Source organism: Chaetodon trifascialis, chromosome 13 (genome assembly GCF_039877785.1).
Source record: "Chaetodon trifascialis isolate fChaTrf1 chromosome 13, fChaTrf1.hap1, whole genome shotgun sequence".
Lineage (NCBI taxonomy): Eukaryota > Metazoa > Chordata > Actinopteri > Chaetodontiformes > Chaetodontidae > Chaetodon > Chaetodon trifascialis.
The window spans coordinates 12,989,290-13,014,993 of NC_092068.1; the positions used below are offsets into that span (position 1 = coordinate 12,989,290).

The window sequence follows — 25,704 nt, forward strand, 5'->3', positions numbered from 1 at the left end:
AGTGTCAATTTATTCACAGAAGCACTGTGTCAACATGTTGTGCACCTTTCATACTTTCTTAGGAAATAGGTGCGAGATTGAAGTGAATGAATGTCTCAGCCTGCCTTGTCAAAATGGAGGCTCCTGCATTGATGAGCTCAACTCGTTCAGCTGCCAGTGTCCTCTTGGAACCACAGGTATTTTACAAATGACTGTGTTACACACAGTGTATTTATCTGTGCCTTATTTGGGTATCAACTTCACATTTAAGTGTTCATTGTTGATAAAATAGACACTTTAGGTCTTGTTATGGTTATGAGATACAGCTTAGACTCAAGCCAGCGTGGAGCCGATGCAGACAGCTGCATAGATTAAAATGAGAGCGCATCTGTTGTTTGACACGAGGAGGAAAACGGTTCTGCTAAAGCTTGTCAGTAAAATACCAGTCAGAGGGTAAACTAACGTTGCCATAGAGACAAGGCTATGCTGAGGTAGTGATTATTATTATTATACCATAATATAGCTGTTTTGTATAGCCAAATATAATATTAGTTCCACTTCTGCAGTTATTTTGGAAATGCAAAAGTATTGTAATCAGCAACACATTACTCATACAGACAGTTTTAACTTACAGTGTCATATAACTGGTCATGAATGAGGCTTGAATTAGTTAGATGACTTATTTTTATAATGTTATTACATGTTATAAAACCAGTTAATCTTCATCTAGAAATTGCACACTTGGTTACCATAACAACAGTAGTCATTAAAACAGCCCCAAACTTTTTCTTATGAATTTCTAATTTGCTACTGAAGCTTCTTGAACAGATGTAATTCCAACATAATGCCGACAAGATGTAATTTAACATGTATGGGTGCACTTTTAATTATGTTTATTATTATTATTATTATTATTGTTATTGATTGTTATTATTAAGATAAAAAGACACTGGTAAAACAACATAAGGAAGACAAGAACAGTAAGAACAGTCAATACAGCACATGCAGGCCAGTTCATTTAATTTCAGGTGGAATAACAGAACAGGGTTTATGTAAAGTATGTTTAATGTTATTTGTGTTGTGTACTATCACAGTTTGTGTCAATGCAGTACATGGAACAAGTCTGTCCAGCCAAGTGTTGATCACTTTCTATTTCCATGCCATTCAAATACTTTACATGAAATATGATGTGATGTCACATAGTATGACAAACAGAACATCAGTGTAAACAGTGTAAAGTTGAATCTGTCAAAATGTGCCTGCTAATACACTCATTAAACAGCATGATTGACTGCAATCAGAGGGGCTTTAGTCATAACTCTTATTGCACTTTTCCCTAAATTGCAGGTGCTATTATAGATATATTGCAGGAATGGAAAGGTGTCCTATGCCCTGGCTGTCAGTCTGTGCGTTTTTAGGATTTACGGCAGCAAACAATTTTTGATTACATTCCATCATTCCCCTCAGTCTTGATGCCTCTCAATAATAGAAACCTTTTATTGAGGTACGGTTCCAGAGGAGCCACATAAATCCCATCAGGACTATATTTTTTTATGTGGAGAGGGACATGGCTCTCTGCTCATGGTGTGTGGCAGGTGATGTGCTTAATCGTGTGGGTGTCTTAACTTGAAAACTCATTTTATGCGTTTACTGTAAATACTCTGGTCAAAATCACAAATACTTCCATGGATGATACACTTAGGGAAACAACAATTTTGAACCTTGCACCTGAAAAAAATAGAAAATATGGACTATATAGTGATACCACTATGTTTTAGGATGTTAGTGAATATACATTGTTGTATGCAATATTGTTACTGTCATGACTCCACATCACAATCCACATTCACGGGTGCCCGTAATCCTCTGGGGTAGCCAACACTTGTTGCTCAAACATCATACAGAAAGCAGTTGTTGACCTCGGTGGTGCAGCCATGGAAGTGTCAATACACACACACATCATGCAACTTATTGTACTCTTTCTCACAACCAAATGTGAATTGTCTGCAATCAAGTGCTCAAACTTTACACTTCATGAGAAAAAACAATAAGGCTGGCCATGAATTCGCATTTGCAGATTTGTATATCATAGAAAAGTGTACTGTTGGCTTTGGCGGAGGTCTGTGCTCTGAGAGCCCTTCTAGTTTATACTGTTCAGATTTTTCTAGTGCTTATCCTTTCCTCAACAAAACTAGCACTCAAAAGCATCGCTACCAGACCACTAGAGCCTGCGGTATTCATTGCACCCCATAATATGTGAGTGTTGGACAGAAGAATGAAATTATAGCAGTCTTCGTTTTGCTTGACTCAAGTTGTTTTACCAGAATTGAGGCTAAATTGTAATATTTATCTTTTGGGCAATGACTGAATAAAGGACATGGAGTCAATAAAATCCAAAGGGTTTATTCCAGTGGGAGCAGAAATGTGTTCAGCAAGCTGCATGGCATTACTGTATTAACTGGCCTGATGGTGGTACCAGCAGAGAGGTCAAGAGTCAACCACTGGAGACCAATATCCAGAACAAATTCTATGGAAGTCTAGAGATTTGTTTTTGATATTTTATGTATAAAGTTGACTATTTGTCCTCCAAAAACTGTAGATGGGTTTATCCCCCAGGGAGCATTAATTTGACCAGTAAATTTCATGGCCAGGTGTTTGAACTAGAGGAAATCCATGGAGCTGTAATCATCCTCTTGGAACCATGAACATCCAGACCAAATTTTATGGTAATCTGACAATAACTCTGAAAACAATCGTGTAATAGGATTTAATTTCTGAATGCAGTTGGTTTATACTAGGAATCCAATTATGAGGTCAATTCGGAGAATAGACCGAGACAAATAGTGATGTGTATACAGAAAGTACGAAAGCGAGCAAACCTGCTGTAACATCTGCCAGCAATAAGTGGATTCATACAAATTTTTGCATTTCTCCAAAGTCTTTCAGAGAGATCGAAGTGTTTTTGGCTGAACTGAGCATCAGTATTGACAGCATCTGTTCGAGAACCTCAGTGCGTCAACACTTAACTTGTGCTAACCCTCAGTCCGCATGTTATAAGAGCAGCACAAACAGTACACTGTGCTGCTGTAATTCAAAGACCTCTACCGATTTTAGAATTTCACACTATAACAGCCTCCTCCAAAGCTTGCAGAGACTGTAAATGTGTAAAATAGTGCTGCAGAAAAGTCATTTCGAGGCTTACTTACTGTGTGCAGCTGATCTGCTTTCTATTGTCAGAGAAAATGAGAATCACCAAGAGAATAATCTATATTCTACATTACATGAACAGTTCTTTGTGTCGTATACAAAATAAATGTTGTTTTTTGTACAGGAACACTACATTTGTTTCGCTGTTAAAACTTTGACATCTGCATTTAAATCCCCTGTTTGTGTTGAATATTCAAAATATATCATTGTCAAATTCATTTTGCTAGCAGAACAGTAAAAATGTGTTTATTCCACGTGAAATATCTGGCTGAGTTAATTTTTGTGACAACTGTCTTAATATACTGCAACCGAGGGATTGAAGATGTCACCAGTCATCAACGTGAAGAGGCTTTAAATCAAATGCAACATATATTTTACAAAGTTGAGGGAAACTGTAAAAGCATGAGTCATAAAAGTTTACAAATCAAAGCGGCAGTATGGCGCATTTTGACCACTGACTTGTTTAAATGTGTCTTTGCAGGAGACTATTGTGAAGTCAACATAGATGAGTGCATATCTTCCCCCTGTCTGCACAATGCCACATGTGTTGACCTTGTGCATGGATATGGATGTGTCTGCATGCCTGGCTTTACAGGTTAGTGAACACACTTTATATATTTGGGTAAGGAGTATTTTTGTATATTTTTACCTGGATGAAATATGTACACTGCAGTGCATGTACACAGTAGCTTCCAGCTGATATGAAACCATTCTACCCATAATGGGATATATGGAAATATTTTGGATTGTGCTCCAAAACAAAAAAAAACCCACAAAGCATGGTACCAAACATTAATCAACACTTGTCAGAGGTTTAAGCTTTACAGTGTAAGGTTAACAGAGGTATTGCATGGCTATTGTATTAGACTATATTATATTATACAGGTTGTGTTCACATCCTGCTCAGTCCTTTCAGACGCTGAACTCATGCACAGCAGTGCTTTGAGCTAAATAACAAGAACATGCTAACATGCTCACAGTGCTAACATGGTGATGTATTTACCACAGTGAGCATTTTAGTGGAGAGCGTTAGCATTGCACCACACTTCAGTCTCACCACCACGTACTGAATGCAATTTGCCACGTTTTAAATCAACATGGAGCATGACTGCCAAACTGGGGAAGGAGACTTTTCATTCACTAATTGTGAATGAAAACACCAGTCAGTTCATTTATCATGTTCAGGCAAGGAAACAGAAGTTTGTTTTAGGGTATAATTACACAGACCTACATTTGGAAAAGGTTTATTTGTATTTTTTTGTCTGTCGCCAAAAAAAAAAAAAAACCCACATTGAGGCAGTCGTATCCTTATTTATAAATGATGCATCAGATATTTTTCGTGTAAAGAGGAGTCAACACTTTCTCTTAATTGTACAGCAGTTGAATACTTGCATAATTATTCTAATTTATTATTTAAATATTTCCTTACTTGTGGAGCTGTGATGGCAATGTTAAGAGTACAAAGATGAGTAATGACTCTACTAGAAAGATGATGTATTTCCATGTGGAAAGACCAAACACAGCAACAGTTTCCTAATAATTGCTAATAATTCCCACAGAGCAGGATTCACAGTACAGTGAAAGTGGTTGCAGCGCTGTCCTTTTTTATCTCCCTGAATGATACGTTAAAGAAAACTTTTTTGAATGTTCAGACATTAATTCTGAAATGGAGGTCTTGCTGTGAGGATATTCTTTGCTGTTTGATTCCATGTTGCAGCACCATAGGGAGCCCTCTCAGGTTTTATAGCTGTATTCAGCACTAGAGTGCAGCTTCCCCATCCTCTGTATGTGTGATATACACATACAGAAGAACCCTGACCCAATTACTTCAGGTTTATATTGTTTATTTAACACGTTCACCTCCTGTTCTGAAGTGATGTTAACAAGCTTGTAGGACAATCTACAACACTGACAGCGTTCTGTCATCTAAACATTGACTGTTTTAGAACTGCCAACTTTATGTCGGTGACCCTTGGATATAACATATCTATCAATCTGTGTTCTTTTCTGTCAAAGGTACAAAGTGTGAACTTGACATTGATGAGTGTGCTTCATCTCCCTGCAAGAATGGAGCCACTTGCATTGACCAGCCTGGTAATTACTTCTGCCAATGTGTGGCTCCATTTAAAGGTAATGAGCACTGAGGGAATGGGGACAAAAAGCAAAGTTAATTAACTTCACATACTATTATTTTCACCTGTCTGAACTCACTTCACATGTCTTAACAAAACGGTACATCTTCATTTGCTACCTGTGATTAAATGAAGAAAACTTGAGCAATTAGTGACATGTGAGCTTTGATACTGGCTTCTGCCACACAAATGACAATTTCCATTGTTCAGTCAGAGAGTCTGTATGGTATTATCATCACATATCAACGGGAGAAACATGCTGATGGGTGATTCGTGCTAATTTCCAGACTCACATTTATTTTCTCTAATTTTACAAGAGACGAGGAGATGGGGAGAAGCTCTGGGTTTAATGAATGAGCACAGTTTGTAGCCGAAACATGCATCTAGTTTTAATAATGGCCATCACTAGTTAATCAAAGTTAAAACACTCTATCATTAAAATCTTGTCTCACGTCTAATTTATGTGTTTAATTTACTATGTTTGTGCACAATAATGATAGCATATTGCAGCGTGCATTATTTAATTATCAGTGGGTTATTATTTTAGGATTTAGGATTAAACTGGCAGTATGCCACCTGTACTTGGACAGAAAAAACATAATCAAACATAAAAAATTGATTTATGATGTTTAGTTGTTGGCACAGCTTGTTGATGTCCAGTATTGGTAATGACTGCAATTTTCTGAATATGATTTTACAGCAAAACAGAAGCTGTTTGTCTTTATTAAAAATGCCACCGTTATCTGTGCGTGTTGGAGAGGAAACTCTACCATGAAGTTAAAATTCTTGAAGTGGGATTTCTGGGGAGAACAAAAGGCTCCGTCATGAATAAATGTAAAAACATCCATCTCGGCTCTTCCTAGACACACTCATGATAACCAACTGAGCAACCAGTCAAGAAGGACCTTGGTCAAAAAACTCAAGGACCTCTCCGACAGATCTAATGAGCTCGTTGGCTATGAGATCTTCCTGCAAGGACAACAGTCGGGGCAGCACTTCACAAATCTAGGCTTTACAGCAGAATGGCCAGGAGGAAATGACTCTTGAAAAAGGCACATGGAAATTACAAAAAGCCACTTCAAAGACACACTGACAGCATAAGGAGATTCAGAGCCCTAAAGAAAATGACAATGGAAGTCTTCAGCTTTAATTCAAAGGACTATAGGAAATGCAGCAGAAATGGGACTTACCTATATCAGTCTAACCCTTCAATAAGGCACGGTAGAGACCACGCCATGATGTGCTTACTTTCCATAGTCAAAGTTAAAAGAAATTATTAATAAATCCAAATATAAGTATACTCTTAGACACAATATGCCTCCGAGTGCCAATGAGCTGTGAATCTATAACAATTTCTGTTTCATTGTCTGTCTTAAACATTAAAGCAAAAGGACACAGTATGTACTATGTAGCAAAGTAAATCACAATATTCAGTTTTCAGTCTCAATCTGCACAAATCACTTGGTTTCTTCCATGTTGTTGTTAAACTCAATCAGCACCTCATCCATCTTCCTCATTAGAGACCACACATCTGAGAAGCAAAGTGTGTCTAAAGCAAATGGAAATTCTTTTGTCTTTGATTTAAAACACAATGCTACTTCCACTCGTTCTCCCAGTCTGTATACACACACTGCATATATTGTTCTTTAGTGTCTCCAAATGGTGGGTAGCCACAGTACAAGAGTGATAATCCTAAAACAAGGGTCTTGGCAGTGGAAACGTTGTTGCACTCCAGCTCTGTTGTTGATTCTCATTGAGATTGGCCTAGCACCCCTTTCGTACTACAGAGAGTCATTTCAGTGTTTCTATCCAAATATTGCTTCATGGAGCTTTACTATCACATATTCCTGAACATATTGCCTGGTCCTGAATTGAAATGGTCACTTCATCTTGTCGGCTCAACTGAAAACAGATGATACAACTAGATACACCACCCGTAACTGGTGGTGAGGCTTAGGCATAGCAGTGCATGAGCTTGCTAACATGCTCACAATGCTAATTTGGAGATGTTTAGCAGGTGTATTTATCATGGTAAGTATTTTAGTTTAGTCTCACCACTATGTACTGAATGCAATTGGCCATGTTTTAAATCAGCATGGAGCATGACCGCCAATCAGATTCAACTTCATTGCCTTTGTTCAGACACAGAAATGGAAGAAATCAAAACTCTGAGTGTTAGCTTTAACAGTTCTGAAATGCACAGCGTCCTGAGTGTTTGACTGTACAGTATCTGTGAGGAATCCATGATTGCAAATATTCTGGTCATTTGTGTTTATCATTTTGCTCGTTTACATTCTGTTTTAATTAGATCTCTGCTGCCTGGGGAAAGAGTAATAGTAACAGACACAGTATGAGCTTAATCTTTTACATCCCCAGGTTAACATTTCCATTGTACTTCTACACAGATTGTCGTCGGCTGGATTGTCCTCCAACGTGTGTTTCTTTGCCTCACCCCAGGTCATAATTGTGAGTTCTTACCCTGTGAGGCCAGTAATCCGTGCGAGAATGGCGCAGTGTGTGTGGAGGAGTTGGATCAGGACCATTTCCCTTTGGGTTTCCGCTGTCACTGTCGCCGGGGCTTCACTGGCCCCCGCTGTGAAATCAATGTGGATGAGTGCAGTTCCAGCCCCTGTTTTCACGGCTTCTGCTATGATGGTAAGAAACAGCCAATCTTGCCAACATGCTTACTAAAACACACACACACGCACACACGGTGGCTATGTCAAATTTTGTTTTGCTCACTTGCAGTCTGACAGCAAGTTTTCAATTGGGTCACCATTGCAGCTAATAAGGGTGTTACGAGTGGAGTTATTCCATCTGATATTACCTGCTGGAGTAGGCTTGATTAGTTCCTTAATGTAACTGTAAAAGGAAATCAATTAATCAATGTTGCGTTGTGATTTGACTAATGGATGATGAATGACAAAATTAATACAATCGAAGCTCAAGGCAGAATATTATTTTTCCTCCTGTGGTTGTCTGATAAGATTTTAGCCCTGTGTATTCCATCTCTGGCATATTGATTAAAAACTCATTGATCAAAATAAACGTCCAAAGTTAAGGATCATTTATCACCTGTTGGTCAGTGATTGCAATATATATATTTACTGTGAAGTCAAATCAGATATCTCTCAGTTACAAAAATATTTGTGTTGTAGTATGAAGTTCCAGCCTTCATGGCATCTGAACAAATCCTGCCAGTGTTGCTTCAGCTGGTTTTTGCCGGAACGAAACAGTGACAGCCGTGGATCACTACTGTATCTAAGAGTATCCTATCCTTCACTGTGCTCCAGTACACCTCGGCCAGCTGTTTTGACTCATCTTGAGAGCAGCCAGTTCACCTTAGGTTAGTGAGGCAGGCCTCTAGGACCTATTGGCCGGCGCTCAGCAGCAGCCAGCCAGCCACCAGGGAGAGCACTGCATAGCTACAGTGGCTGAGATGAGTAATGCTGCTGCCACCCAGGACCTAAAGCATTTAATGAGAGTAATAGCAGCTACACGCACCAAGACAGAGTGACAGCATAGATTACGTGGTAAATCTTTGGGATAATGAAGAATCCTGGGACCCTGACTGGGGAAGTAATAAATTCACTCCTGTAAGAACTGCAATTACCTCTGTCACTGGCTGCCTGTACACCAGTGTTGTGTTGGAGAAACAGAATGATGCATCCCGCTTCAACGTCATTAATAATTAAAGAGAGGAAGGAATGGATTATTAGACGTGGGAGAATCTAACTTCTGATGGAAGAAATTGGCACATTTGTAACATCTGAATAAAGAATGGCCCTGAAATGGGCTCTCTCCCTCTGTTGCAACTCTTTCCGCCTCATTCAGTGTGTTGCAAGTGTGTTGAGAGTGTGAAAACAAATGACTGGGCTTTCAGGCTTTCATTGAGAACGAGTGGGATAAGTACAGACGGGGGACGAGGAAAGTAGTAGGAGAAAAGAGGACTGAATGGCCATTGCAGACAGGTTCATTTGAAGATGGTTAGAGTGTCAGAATCTGTCAGACTGATGCAGGAGGAGGTAACATGGATTTAGCAACAACATGTTGGGGTGATACAGCACAAGCCGTTTATTTTCACGGTCATATCCATTAAAAAGATGAATTCACAGTGGTGAATGTGCTTTATGCTCATAATCAGCACTTACCTGTACAGATATGTAGCACATTAACAGGACCTTCTGAGAGCTGAGAGAATTAATTTATGATGCAAGGTGCTGTAACTGTCCCACTGATTTTGTTTCAGTTGTAGACGGCTTTTACTGCCTTTGCAATCCTGGTTATGCTGGGCTGAGATGTGAGCAAGACATTGATGACTGTGTGAACAGTATGTGCAGTACCAACTCAATATGTAAGGACCTCCATCTGGTAAGTAGACACGTTTTTTTTTTTTTTGTTTGTTTTTGTTTGGCAGTATAACTGATATAATGGCTTTTGAGAGCCTTTAAAACAGCCCAACGTCCTGTAAATCACTGCAGTTGATAACTCATTTCAAACATTACAGTTTATCATAAAATGTTGACAGGACCTGACTCACATAAGACACTGTCTATTACCTGTCATGCAGTTAATGTTTGAAAGCACATCTATTGCAGTAAGATATTAACAACTGTGCTACCACATGAATAGTGGTGTATTTTTAAAAAGACTGAAATATGGCAACATGGCTCTGGGTTCTATATATTGTAGGCAGATGTGGCAGACTTTACTGGTCTCATTGGAAAAAAGGAGGTGCAAATATGTCCCAAGTTTCAAGTGTCTGGGTGAGACCAGATAGGAGCAGGAAATTACTAATGAATGCAGCTCATTATTATATCTCCTAAGAGACAAATCATGCCAATTATGCGTTTTATGCCTTCTGAGCTGAAATGTGCTACAATGACCAAAAGGTTGTCAAAACCACAGTTTGCAATGGGTGTATTAAACATGAAATGCATGTTCACTAAAGTGTCCAGCTTTTGAACAGAATGTGGTTTTTCGCAAGTAGATAGCCAAAACAATTAATATTTTTATTGTCATTTGCTTACTAATCTTTAGGATTAATGTATAGAGTGTATCATAAAACAAGAGCACCATAGTTTTTATTTTATATTTTTGTTTAATCATTTTTATATAGTCCGTACAGCTCATTAGCCACATCTTAAACAGTCGTAGCTAAGCTAATTTAGAAGACTTTGGATTGGACGACAGTGGTGGGATGTTTACGTAGGATGAACAAGATGGGCTTGTCTTGTAGCTGCAGGGCTGAGTTGATTTTCTACAAATGCTTGTTAAAATGATAAATGAAAATTTAGTTTGTGAAATTTAGGCTGTAAATTGTGCATCAACCATAAAGTGATTTTGTAAATGACTTCTTCTGAGTAGATTTTATTCCAAGTGTGCTGGCCCTTCTCTACTGGTGGCGTTTCTACAAATGCACACCGTTGGGTTTAAAGGAACATTTTAAGACTTTCTTTTTGCAAGGCGCAGCTCTACTGCTGTAGTTATTCAAGTGTTTTTTAAGCAAATAACATTGATCTGCAGCTGCAAAAAGGCCTTGGGAGCTGAATGCTGCTCACAAACTGTGCAATGAGTACCAGGGGCTTTTTCCCAACAGCTGCTTATTTGCTAACAGATTGCAGTAGTGAAACAGATGTGTCATAGATAAAGTCTTTGGTTTTGTGCTGTTTTTTTCATTTGACAAAGACAGATAACTTCTGGTGTATAGCCTAGACCTAATGTTTTGGTTTAGAATAAGTCTGTGTTCTTGAACAAGAGTGCATAATCTATGCAAGAAAGATGAGATCTATTTAATAAAAAGAGCACGCTTCAGTTGTGAGCCCGCAGAACCCTGCAGACATACAGGGTGACAGCTACAGAACTTTTCCGCTATTAATTGTAGAACAACACAAATGATTTTTTTCTAAAGTTTTAACACCAAACATTTAACCTTTTATTATCATTTCTCATTTATTATTATTATTATTATTTTTTAATTATGAGATTTTCAAAACCAAATGTTATGTTTTCAATTTGTGGCACTGAACTTTTTTTAATGGTCAAAAATGCTTAAAACCAGACTATGGATTGTTAAACCATGCTTTGAGGTTTCAAAGCCAACATGTTGTAATTTTACGTTTTAATTTGTGAACAAACAAATTTTGTTTCCCCCTCTTGTGTTCAAAAGCACTACCTGAAGCAAACTGGCACGCTCTTATGTGGTTATCAAGTCATGTTTGTTTTATGAAAGTGGAATACTGTTGGACAAATGCTCCTTTTTCCTTGCTATATTATATTAGACATACACAGACACCACTTTTTTTTCTCCAAACCAAGTACAAGTACTTACATTTGTGTAGTTTCTGACGTGATTTAGCCAAGTAGGACATTTGCCTACAGCTCTAGGTAGGTCCTAGACTATAAAGATAAAAAATGAATGACTTATAGACATGCTGTTCAAGATTTTATTCAGTTTTTGTGAAGACATTGCTCATTTGTAGAAACTTCAGTTTGGAAAATCTAGTGGACTTCTGAATTTTGAGAGAACCACTGGAGCAGCACGCTGATGATGTCAGAGGACTGTGATTGGTTGATTGTAATGTTGGTCCAGGAACATGTCCTACTTGACTAAATGATGTGGTGCTTTCTGATACAGATATCAGTACACATATTGGTACTAATAGACAGACAGACAGACAGACAGACAGACAGACAGACAGACAGACAGACAGACAGACACTTCACCTTGGAGTACAGTTGCAGTGTAGTAGGGTTTTTTTCTATGTCAGTGGAGCGTCTCTTGGCAGCATCGCCTGTTTCTTTGGTCAAAAGTCTCTGTCACAGCATGAATCTCATCTGATTCCAAAGCATTGGAAGAGCTCACTCTTCATGCTGGCTGCTCAAATGGAGCCCAAACATACAGAGTCTTTTCCAGAAGTGTCCACTAGTGAGCGGAGAGATTCTCAGGGAGCTCATACTCAGACCAAAATATTCCCAGAGCCTGCTTCTGCTTGATGTTTGACGACTGGGAATCTCAGATCTCAGCCCCAGAAATCCCATATTATGTACGACAGTGGCTGGTCATCAAAAGCAACATACTGGTTAAGAGCTTCTGTTATTTTTACCGCCCGTGGGTTGGCAATTTCTCTCGATTCTCCAGCGTTTGCTGCAAAGTTGTTTGTTGCTGTTTCCCACTGCTATCATTAGCAAACTCATTGTGCTCTGCGTTGTGTTGGTTTTGTAGATGTTTTATCAGATTGCTTGTGTTAAAGGAGCTACTTTTCACCTCTCCTCTTAACAATTTAGTAGAGCAGCCGGCTCTACTCTTGTCAGCATCTCTTAACCTAAAATATCTCCAATCTGCTGACAATGCTTCTCCTCCTCCTACCTGCTCAACTGATGAGAGGTTAATGCCACATTACCGTAAAAAGGTAAAGGTACCAATGTGTCAGAGTACTTTTATGATTACAATTACTAGTACATGAGCACAGTATCAGACCTGACACTTTATATTGATATTAGTATCGGTGCATACCTATTATATCATGAAATAGTGAATAAAATGAATAAATTCTGTGATAAGGTTTAAAAATTGTCCCAGCACAGAATCCCGGCTAGACAATTCAGTGTAATTTTCTGGGATAAACTAAACACTCCAGATGAAAGGACACTGCGTAATAAGTGAATCGGGTGTGATATGAGCGATATAATGAAATCTCAGCCAGTACAGTCATACTGTTCTCTGTTTTGCCATTATATATATATTTTTCTCAACTCATTATTCAAATAGGGACAGTTTTTGGAAACCCCTTCACATAGTTCTTGTTTACAGTGCAGCTATTTCTCTCTCTGAACATTTTGTCCCACAGAGCTTTAGCTTATTTTGGAGAATTGCAGTCCCTGAAGGTGACTTAGCAGCAAAAATGAGATTATGTTCTATTGCCAGGGGTAAGGAATTGGAGTCTCCTGGAGGTATCTAATTTATCATGAGATGACGGCATTTTCCCCCCACCACCATAGGGCCCACAGTGTACAAATTATATCAGACAAAGTTTAACGGCACCCCTCCAGTGTATGAAATACAGATTAGCATGCATTCAACCAGCAGCACCCGGGACCTTTAGCCAGGATGTTGGCAGTGAGGACTCCTGAAAAATCCTTGACCATATGACTGCATTCATTCTATATGCACAGAGAAAATTAAATGAAACTGCTACCTTGGAAACTAACAGACAACAAACCATGCATCTGTGGTGCCGTGATTAATTATCATAATGCAGATTGCAATGATAGAATAAAGGACGAGCGTTCCGCATACTGCTCTGAATGGAAGGCAGAAAAATAAAAAAAGAAAGCAAAGGTAGGAGCTGTATATAAATCTGTTTCTTAATGTACAGTAGAAACAGCATATTCACTGGTTATAGGAATAAATTCTTACAGGTCTAAATATGACATATTTAACATTAGCAGAAATTCCTTTCCACGCAAAATATGCAGTGGTGATATTGTATGCTTGATAAAGGCTTGTACCATATACCTTGAATGGCAAGAAAAAAACAGGCTTGTATATTATCCAGCAGGTGGGTGGTAGAAGGAATACATTTGCATAACAGTAATGTGAAAATTTAAGACAAGCATGACTCTGCCACACTTTAAACAGATTTCCACAGGAAAGATCTTTTCGTGAGTGGGAGGTTTTATTCTGCAGTATTTTTGAGAAAATTGAGATGTATTTAATCATGTATATTAAGCAATGCACCGTTTGTTTACTAAAATGTAACAAGCAAGAATGTGATAAGCAAGAATTCTCTCTGAATGCTCCATAGCAGCTTAATTAACAGCACCATATCTATATGTAGTCCTTTTTTAGGTATATTTTAAAGTTTCTCTCATTTAAACCCCTAAAAACTTATCATAATTACATATTTACAAGTTTTTCTATGAAAAAAATCTCTTCATGCCTTAAATTGGCTTAGATGTAACTCTCCACCTTTGGCACCACGTTGTATGTGCGGATCTAAGTAGTCCCCGCCTCTGTCTCCACCCGCCCCTCCGCTGTTTGCCTGCACCTTCGACTCTGCTCTTCAAAATCACAAACCTCATCAGCAGCTCAGCTATCTAACAAACTGTTATGAGTAACGTCTGCTGTGGCTTTCTTCATCAACACCCTCAAGCGATATAAAGTGTCCCGTCAGCATTTGACATGAATCATCATCTAACTTGTAAGGCTAACTTTGGCTCTTGGATTTCCAGATCCTTTCATAATATATGAAGCCTCACCAATTCTCCTTTTTGCAACTTTGCAACCAAAAACAGAACACATCTCTGCTATCATTTGGAAAAACAGTGCAACTTAGCTCAGAAAATAGACTTCTCCTCCGATACCCCTCATTTCACCGTAGCCTCACCTTGAACGTTGACAGGATTGATTCTTTAGATATGTCACCTATGAAACCCTGGCTGTCTGAATGTATTTTTGTGAGACATCATTGGTACACTGCAGTTCCAAGATGCTCATTTTCATTAGACGGTGTCTTTAATGACGTGTATTATCATTAGAAATACCTCGACTCGAGCAAGACAAGTGCAGATATTATGTGTCACTATATGTCAGTGTTAATCTAGTACGGCTTCTTTTTTTTTGTATTGCAGAGTTATGAGTGTGTGTGTCATTCCGGCTGGGAGGGGGAGTTCTGCCAACAAGAAATTGATGAATGTTTATCGCAGCCCTGCAAAAACAACGCCACCTGCACAGACCTTCTCAACAGCTACAAGTAGGTGTGCGTGCTGGCTTGAGGGCACTGTCCTCACGAGGTGCATCAGTCACTTAATAAATGCAGAAAAAGAAGCCGTTCAGAGATAGCAATATGTCCTTCCACGGGCAGCAGAGATAATGAATTGCAGATGGCAGGTAAAACAAATGAGTCAATCAATGGCTCACAGCATGAAAAGGTTTCAGGGGATCTGTGACTCATTGGAGGGAAAAGCTGGTGTATCTGCATCAGCTAATGCCCCCCTTCTCGCTGGGGAGACGTAAAACTGCTTCAGGTGGAAAAGTTGGAGGATGAAAAGGAATGCAAGGTGGAGTGGTTGGTAGTGCCCGGGTACTCACTGCCACCAAGTGGAATATTCACCTGCCTTAAGAGCAGCTACTTCAGACTCACACACACTCTGGTTCTCTCTGTGTTTTTCTGTCCCCGTCTCTCTCTGTGTCTAGCACGCATACATTTCCATTAAATCCCCACTCAGTGCTCTAACCTCCTGTGTCCTACATTCAGCTGTCCAGAATGAAAAGATGCTCTGACCAGTGGTTCAATTAACCTGTAAATTCCCTGCACGGTCGCACACAAGGATCCAGGAGTGCAGTGCCAATGCGTGCGCACTGTGTACTTGTTTTGCAGAAAAATGTGTCCTGTGGATCATTTGAATTTTAAAAAAGTATGTGCCATGTGGTAGTTTATTTGCAGCACCCCACCGTGCTGCTGCTATATCCATTTTTAGCACATTGTCCCAGAGAGAATGACACTCTTTACCCTAAGTAAACTTCTAAACAATTCTTTATTTATATATGATTCACTTTAATTTATTCCAAAATGACGGTGCCTTATGTCCTCTCTGGTGTATCCGAGGTGTTTGTGCTCCCCGGGCTGGACAGGTGTGGACTGCGGTGAGGACGTGAATGAGTGTGACTCTGGACCCTGTCTAAACGGAGCTGAGTGTCAGGAGTCAGACGTACCTGGGGAGTTCTCCTGCACCTGTCCCCCCTTCTTCAGTGGCCCCTTGTGCAACCAGCCTTATGACCCCTGCGACCCTCTACACAATCCCTGCCTGAACAACTCCACCTGCCTGACACGCTCCAATGGAACAGCCTCCTGCAGATGCCCAGCTGGTGAGAGAACACACTGCCACAGCCTCGTACAAATGGTCCTGTTTTTATTTCTCTTTCAATCCACTTTTCAACTGTAAATATACCATTTTGTTTGATAGGTTACTGTGTAGTGCATACACAATCACCACTTGCGAATCACAAAAAACACAATTTCAGAAATGAATCAACATGTACGTCATAGATCAAGGGGTTCTAGCAAAGGAAGATGAAAAATATTCCTGTCACACGTTGCCATCATTTGTGTCTTCACTCAAATGTATGAGCTTTCAACAGAGACACTTAATGTTATTTCCTAGTGCATGAGTCATATGTTGACCTGGACTCCTGACACCTCTGAAAAAAAGAGTGAATGTCTTCCTACAGTAGTCCATGTAGCTGGAATCTGGTCATTGGCTGGCCGTGGTTTAAAGAGGGTGGTTAGCATAATGATCAAATCTGCCTTGCCAAAAAGTTGGTGTTGTATTGATTGCAAGACATTTCTTGGGTTTTTACAGAGCCAGACAAGGGTGACTTTTGGCCTTTTTACTCATTATGAGAACAGCTTGCCAACTTGCCAACTTTACCTTGTTTTGACTTCTCCTGATGACTTTAAATAACCAATACACCAAACTATTTCTATTTCCAGTTCATGGTGAATCAGCTGCTAGTGTTCGACATACTGATCTGTATCCTCAGTGTGTATGCATTATATAGTGCCTCCTCATATGATGCTTATTTATAGAAATAGTACCTTGCAGAACCCTGCTGAAATCAACATCAAACTCTTCTGTAGATTGACAGCAAATATCTAATTATACTAGGAGGTTACACTAGGAAGCCATCTAAGAAATCCAAACTAACAAAGCCCAACAGACCCATGAGCAACATGCAGTTTCATGTTTCATGTATAAATTGGTATCCTTGCTCACTAACAATGTCCTTTCACCTAAAAGCATGTTCAAACAAAGCAGAATTTAGTGCTCCTCTGGTACGTCATTTGTAGGTATGTGCCACCAGCCTTTTAATGAATTAAGAAATGGCTGTTTCAAGTGGTCAGCTTGAATTCAGGCCTGTGACGTTGGACTTAAATAACACATTTTCACAGTGAAAGAGTTTGTTATATTCACTTCTCCACTGTCTATATTCAATCCACAAGCCCTGTCAGCTTTGTAAAAATGCAACATTTAAGTGATGGAGCCTTGGAAATGACCACTTACTTTGTTGAAAATAAACTGGTAGGAAGTTCCACCTCACATCTTAGGAATTATAAATGATGTGTTTTAACATTCAGACTTATCAGGGAGCAGGTTAAGATGCTATAGGGTTGTGCTGTACCTAATGGCTCTATCAGCATGAAGATGAAAAGATGTTGCCAGATATAAATAGAGCGACTGGGTTAGTTTCAGAAGGCTTCCTTGGAGAGGAATAGGAAATTAGGTGCTGGCTGCATACATTACACCAAGAGCTTTGCGTGGGCTTGGTCGTTTTCACTTCACACAAGCATTGTGACTCACTACACTCCATTATTATTCACCATAAATCCATCCTACATAGCTACTACTCAACAAACACAGAGCTGTTATACAACCCATGGCTTGATTCCAGTGCAACAGTTTTACAGACTTGTTATTTACCATTCAGTGTAGGTTATTTGTCAAGGAAATTGTGTAGGCTTTACATTATTCCCAGGCCTAATTAAATTAGAATATGTCTGCCTGTGTCTGCCAGATTTACTGCCATAAACAAATCTCATCCCCCACACTCAAGATGGACACCGCACAGTAAACATTAGCAAGGTTAACTTGTTGTGAAGTAATCACCAATTAGCCATTTTGTCCATGGCATTCAGTTGTGCTCATTCGCTGCTTTGCATGCTGTGTGCTAGAGGGGCAGCAGGGTGAGAAAATGAGCTGAATTAAAGAGACAGGATTTTAATGCGTTAATATGAAATGGGATGGCGTACGTCTTAGTCAGACCTTAGTTGTGTAATTGGCTTAAGATACAGTACATACTGCTGCCATAGTATGTAGTATGTAAGTAAAACAAGCTTATGTGCACAACAAAATTGCATTAAAATTCAAAACCTCTCATTTGCTTTTAGATACTGAACCTCAGTAATGAAATGAAAACATTATAGCACTAGTCCACAATTGTTGTACAGCCCAAATGTCCTCCAACTGCAGCTTAGTTGAATCCACATTGTCCACATTCAAATAGAGACAGTGTGTGCTCTCATACGTGGGCACAGTTGGAAATCATGGCAGCTGCACCACGGCGAAACATGCCTGAGGGTAGACATGAAGGTTTGTGCTGTTAACGAGGATTTATTATGGAGTCCATCAGTTGTCTAGACTTGGGGTGCGTTTGCAGTTGCAGGGGTTAGTGAAGTGCAGGTGAAATATATTATTTTACCAATTTCGACCTGAAGTCATTGTTGATCATTGCATCATTTAGATGTTGTGAGATTTTTTGCATATTTATTGTAGGTTATGTTATAATATATTATCCATCCATCCATTTTCTATACCGCCTATCCCTTTCGGGGTTGCAGGGGGCTGGAGCCTATCCCAGCTGTCAACGAGTGAGAGGCGGGGTACACCCTGAACCGGTCGCCAGTCGATCGCAGGGCAGCACACAAGACAAACAACCATTCACACTCACACCTAGGGCCAATTTTAGAGTCACCAATTAACCTAATGAGCATGTTTTTGGTCTGTGGGAGGAAGCCGGAGTAACCGGAGAGAACCCACACATGCACAGGAAGAACATGCAAACTTCACACAGAAAGGCCCTGCCCGGGGATCGAACTGGCGACCTTCTTGCTGTGAGGCACGCGCACTACCTGCTAATTCCACCGTGCCACCCTATATTATATTATATTTGAGCTAAAAAGCAAAGCCAATATATTGTCGGTGCACGCACACACACACACACACACACACACACACACACACACACACACACACACACAGGTTTTCATCACTTTTAGGCACATTACATAGACTTACATTAGAAAAAGTAATTTAAGGGATCCAAATCTATAAGAATTATTCTTTTTTTATATTAGTATTATTATTATTACGGCTCTTGCACAATATATATGATGTGCAGTAGCAGCCTCAAAAAATTCATATCAGTCGGCTCTAGTTTATATGCTGCAAATAAAACACAACAAAACAGAATGGTTGCTGTCGAATATTGTTTTCCAATGCGCTGAATGTGAAGGACATAGACATAAGTAAGAAAAGACTGCCTTGTTCACCTTAGTTGTTAGGTATTGTTTTTAAAGCTTCAATTTTTTTTCCTGTGTCTGGTCTTGTGTTTAGATTCTGGCTACATGCTACTTCTTGGCTAGTTATTAACTGGAGAGGCAATGGTTTGTGATGTGCAGATACCCAGGAGACAATGGTAATACTGTGATAGTGGATAGTCGCTGTCAAACTTTTCGTGGCCAGTCTTATAACAACATCTGATAGCAGTTGACAGGGGTCTTTTATTAAAGATAAGCACCTTCACAGTGGGTTTAATGATCTTTTTTTTTTCTCAAACTTGCTGTGCTGAATGTGTTTTCAAGCTAAATGTGTGGTCATAGTTTCCCCAAGACACTTCACTAGACTATATCAGTCTCACAAAACGGGTGATGTGGCAACTTTACTATTCGTCAGTTCAACAGGAACTAAAAGGCAGCCATTAGGAGGTGCCTACTGGGAGTCGCATTAAAGGGATTTGTAAAACACAGCCACAATGGAAATGAGTTTTGTCTACAAAGGTATGCTGTGAGAACCTGGAGGCCAGAATAAAACCAGAGCCAGCTGAAAGAATCTTCTTTAAAGAAAATATAAGGGAAGCAGTTATCCTCTCTTGATGGTGGAGGGCTCCTGTAGGAAGTTTTTGTTCTTCCTAGCAGTGACTCTCCGCTGAGGCTCTGGCCAGGAGGCCTAAGTCATCTTGCCTGACCAGCACAGATGTTCCACTTTCCTCTTAATGAGGAGCCTCAGCAGGGAGTGCCAAGCCTGATAGAAGAGCAACCTGAAAATGGGAGAGTTAGGGTAGAGGTTGGGGTGAGGGTTACTGGCCGACAACCACAACAAATGAAACAAACACGCATAGCATCACTCAACACAGATTACGGTACAAGGCAGAGTTACATTACACTCTCAGTCCTGTACACGATCTGTAGGCTCAGGTGTCCTTGCTCAGTTTGCTGAAGTGCTTGCACAGAAGGCAGTTTGCACATGCTAACTGCGACATTCTTGGTCGAAATGTGATTTAGGATGTTTAAACTACAAATTATTGATGTTATTATGGTGAATATTATTAGTTTACAGTCCAAAATCTAAGGACCATGTTTTTTATCTATTACTGTCAACATTGTTGCCTCAGATTGTGTTTATAGTACATAAAAATATAGAATCGATTACACATTTGAACTATTTCAACTTCAACCAGAAGACACGGAAACACAAAGGACAATCCAAGAGTTTCATAATGCTGCAAAATGATACAAAACTACAATGGAGCTTTATCTCGTGATTATAAATAATCCTCACAGTCAGATAAACAGAGATTGCCACCTCAGGATAAAGTACACAATAGTTGAGGTTATGAACCAGACAGTCCGCTGCCGTGTAAAACCAATGACAATTCAGTCGAGACATGTACAGACGACATCTCAAAACATTTCGAGGAAAGCAAAGTGTATCAATGTCCCATTCCTTTTTATTCAACCGTCCTTTGAAATGGCGTTTGGGTTGATGACTGAAAGAAATAATGTCCTACATTTCTGTATTTGCATAATAGAAAGAACAATATGTGACTGTAGCACTTAATGGTTCAGATTTATTAAATACTTCATAATATGCTACAGTATATCATTTTCATCTGTATTACAATGTGCCTCCCCCTGCGATGAACTGTTCAGGGTTACCCCGCCTCTCGCCCAGCGTCAGCTGGGATTGGCTCCAACCCCCTGCAACCCTCCAAAGGATAAGCAGTTATAGATGATGGATGGATGGATGGATGGATGGATGGATGGATGGATGGATGGATGGATGGATGGACAGAATGTGCCTATGCCTTTTACCACCTTTTCATCAGGTTTTGGGTGACAAATTGGTAGATTTTGGCATTAAACATGAGGTATTTGACAAAGGGACGGTCTGTTTGCCTCTGGTCTGTTGCATGAAGTGGAGTGCAGTATTGTGAATTAATTCAGAAACATTGTGTGGTCCCTTCACATGCAAAAACCATTTGGTCTCCATGGCTCAGAATATCCCCAGAGGTGTTCCTGGCCAGATGGAGAACAAACCCCTTTATTTGCATGGCATGCTACACTAGCCTTCACCTTCCACAAGATTGAGATTGTGTCCTACCAAACAGTTGGTTAATGAGCTACCGTGAAGCCGTGCCAAAAAGAGAACTGACACATACTTAATATGATATTGAAAAAGATGTGTTGAGAACATGTGTTGCCAAAGATGTGTTGAAAAAGTCTCTCCTTGCTGCATTCATTTTAAGCGATTATTCTTTTTTATAGAGGATGGAGACAATATGACTTATAGTTGATGTGTCTCAGTTTATAAACCAGATGCCCCGGCAGATGTATCGATCTTTTTCCTTCACTCAGCACTTATCATCTTTATGCATTCAGTTCATTTCAAGCAAACCACATTCACTATCTTGCTTCATATTAGACATTTAACAACATTTATGAGAGCTTTATTTGTGTGTCAGGGTGCAGAGTGGCTATATGACACTGGCTTACAGTATAGAGCTATAAAATGAAAATATGTGTTGTATTTTGACTCATTACCTAAGTTTAATGTAACTAAACCAATATACTGTGAAAGTACGCCCTCACAATATCCATGCCCCTCATAGTATATTATTGAGATCGAATATATTTCAAAGAAATCTCTCTCACAGAATAATGGTCCATGCAAGAGGCAGTTAAAGACCATACTGTATTTTAGGCAAATTTCACAGCATGTAAATCACAGCTCCATTTGGAGAAGCGCATCCAGTAGTGTCTTGTCTAACATTCGGAAAGTGAGGCAACAAAATATTAAAATGTAACAGGAGTGCAGTCTCGGTATGAGAGTGTGCCCCTTCAGTGAGTAAAGGTTTCAGCACTCTACTGATATTCCATTGCTGAGGGCAAAAGGTGTTTCTTCTCTTTCATTTCAGCTTGGAGACCCTTTTAACCTGCCCAAACAACAGCTGCATCAAAGAAGGTCAGAGGAAGAAAAAAAATAAACAAATTAATGAGCACATAGTGGTGTCAGAGGTTTTCCCTTCATGAAAATTCTCTTCTCATCAGTAGCTTCTAACATATTGGTATTTAACCCCTGAATGCTTCACAGCAGGTAAACATACCCAAATGGTCTCTGTGTAAATCTGTGGAGTTGAACCAGTGTTGAGAGAATAAACTCCTTTTATGTGGCATAGCTACAGTAGGGGCATGGGGCTAGTTTCAGATGACACAGTGAAGTCATGGAGTTTACTATATATGAATGCATAGTTTCAGTTACATAGGGATTATATCATAAAATACGCATATCTGTTAATAAACATGTGTAAATAAAAGTCTTTTTTCTTTATTTTTCCATCACTGATTAGTGTCTGCTATTGGCTAAGCTGCCAGGCTACGCAGAGCTCCAGCAAGCTCCACCAATCAAATGGCTAAAGGCGGCCTGTGTGTAGCCTGAGAGGCAGAACTCACAGCAAAACACAGTCACCAGAGCAATCACTGCATCTCATGGAGCTTAGTGCATCTGCATTTGTATCAAGTTGAGAGTACTCTTTCATTTAGATTATGACAGCTGGCCCGTAGAGGACACTGTTAAGAGAGGACATAGTGATTTACTCAAATTTTAAAACGAGTTTGTAATTGAATACAGTGGCAGGCTTATGAAGTGTGGATGATATACGTAACAGAGGCACACAATTGGAGCCAGCTCGCGTATTTCCATTATTTTAGGGTGTTTAATGGAGGTTGCTGTCTTTAGTAGAGACCCCCGAGACAACAAACCTGCACCCAGGCTGTTCCACATGGCTCTTTTCACTTCTCTTTGAACATGTTGCTGTTTTCTGGTTTTACGCAATGGATGCTTTTATAAGTAGAAAAGCATGGATGATCACGGCCAAAGTTCAAATTAGTCATGCACAGTGGCTGCAAAGAGTTTAATTAACGAAAGAGCCTTCATTAAGCACTGTAGTCATCTTACACCAAGTAACGTTTAGTACAAGTAAACATAAAGGCACAGGTGAAAACATCAGAGTGTACTGTGAGTTAAGTACTTATGCCCCACTGTGAGAAAGGTTAGTGTCTACATTTATGCATAATGTATAAAAATAGACCTGGGTCCTTAACAGCTGTACGGTCAACACATTTTAAATAAACTCAGTGTTTAATCATTATGCCGTCATTAGCGGCGCCAAAATGGTGGTCCAGGTGCGTAGCAGTGGGGTAAATTGGCTGCAGTCGCTGGTGTTTACACGCAAAGAGATTTCTTTTCTTAACCCACTTATTCAAGTAACCCAGTTTTTGGTCAGTGCGTGTGAAGGACTCACAAGCTTGCTATAGTCCCTGATTAGGAGAACCACAGCAGTGAAGACTAATTGATATGTGCTCTGTCCGTCCATTTCTGTTTGTTTTTTAAATGTAGTTGTTTGTTGCACAGGATTGATGACGTGTCTGCCTGTGGCAAATGTGTCTGTTCTTACGGGCAAAGAATTCTGCCGTGGACCAACTTTCTGGAACTGACAGCTCTATAACACAGTGATCATCTTATCGGTTGTGATTCTGAATAGACAGCACATAAATTATGTAATGGATCCAGAAACAAACCAAAAAATACAGCAACGCTCCATCAAGTTGCTCTCTTTGCAGTGACGATGCAGTGTGGCCACATTCTTCATTCTTTTGCTTCTGTTTTTTGCTTTCTGTGTGAATGCAGACTGCTACAGTGGTGGCACATTTTTCATGTCAACAAAAAGTCATTGCAAGCACATACAATACTATAATGTTAGTCTTAAGAGTATCATTCATTTCCCTTGTATTAGTCCTTGCTCAGTTAAACAGTAGTGTAGTGTTTTTGCTGACAGGCCAACTGTGGACTGCCGAACAAGGGCATTACAGAAATCCGTTTATGCTCCTATGTTCATTCTTTTTTAGAGCTGATGTCTACAGTATATTTAAGTAACCCATGTCGTAGAGTTGTTTATGTTTATTATGATGAAATATTTTCAGTGCCAGGTTGACAATATGGCGTGTGGGCAGCACATAAGAAAGCCCATGAGGAGTTCAAAATAAAAAAAATGAACCTCTCAGGTCGTGCTCGCTAAATTTTATGGCAGACTGCTCCGTTAGATGTTGATGGTAACACATTGCATGCAAATATGAATTAGCACAATTTGATCTGTCATCATGCACAACCAAAATCCATACTATTAACAGTGCCCGCAGGATTACCTGCAATTGATCATCTGTCGTGATATCTTAGTCTCTGTCATCATCACAGAAATTTTTAAGGATTTAGTTTAAAAAAATATATAAAATCAATCTGTGAAATTGACTAACAGCCTAAATGTCTGTCTGTCTGTCTGTCTGTCTGTCTGTCTGTCTGTCTGTCTGTCTGTCTGTCTGTCTGTCATCTTGTGCTTTTTCTCCACTGTATTATATGGCCTTTGGATCGCTGTTTTATTTATGGGACATGCTGTACAGGATGCGTGTTTTTAGTGCGTCATTTAAAAGTCTGGTTCTGGGTTCTAGAAAGATGACAGATTGTGCTAATGAGTGTGTTATGATTGGAGGTCAGATTTTCAAATGCAAACAGAACTCCATGGTCCTGTTTGGGTGAATATTAAAAGGATCTGAGCGCTGTGTTCTGCCATAAGACGTATTATGCAGATCGGCCAAATGGAGCACGACAATCTAAGGCTGAAACTCAACACAGTTCAGCTGACAGAAAACCTGGAGTGATGATGCATTGTAGTTTCATCATGACAATCATACATAGATTAAACGATCAGTGACGTCTGAGATTTGATGTACTTCAACGACACCACAAAGACCATAATCTATATTGCACAAGCTGTGGATCATTTTCAGTGTGCCCCCTCTGAGAAACTGTTACATCAGACTGACAGCAATCCTGATAAGAAGACTGTAGTCACAAATGTAGCAGTCCAAACCAAATTCATACTGTTAAAATGAAGACATCACTTATATTTCAATTGAAACGTCCATCAAAGTTAGTTTACTATCCGCAGGGGATTACCCGCAATTTCTTCTCCTCGGAGACGTTCACTGGCAGGAGCAGTGATCACATGCTGCAGCTCCAGCCAGATGATGGAATGACTACGTGAGGACGCGCCTTGGGTATCCCTCTCTGTACTCTGTCAAAGAGAAGCCTCCAGTCACTGCTAGTGGCAGAAGATGCATTACATTGCGGTGACATTCGAAATAGTCCCCGAGGTGCTCCACCATCGCTTTGACTGACAGACCAGCTTGGGAAACCTGTGCTGTCCCATAAT

At 39.8% G+C, this 25,704-nt stretch overlaps 1 protein-coding gene across 1 annotated transcript in view; it reads left to right on the forward strand.

Annotated features, from left to right (window-relative positions):
• Positions 1-25,704, forward strand: part of eys (eyes shut homolog) — a 142,898-nt gene that overhangs the window by 35,591 nt on the left and 81,603 nt on the right. Inside the window, exons 18-24 of the mRNA XM_070977284.1 lie at positions 63-176; positions 3,668-3,781; positions 5,203-5,316; positions 7,776-7,973; positions 9,568-9,689; positions 14,952-15,073; positions 15,929-16,188. Coding sequence (XP_070833385.1) covers positions 63-176; positions 3,668-3,781; positions 5,203-5,316; positions 7,776-7,973; positions 9,568-9,689; positions 14,952-15,073; positions 15,929-16,188 — 1,044 coding nt within the window. The remainder of the gene's footprint in view (positions 1-62; positions 177-3,667; positions 3,782-5,202; positions 5,317-7,775; positions 7,974-9,567; positions 9,690-14,951; positions 15,074-15,928; positions 16,189-25,704) is intronic.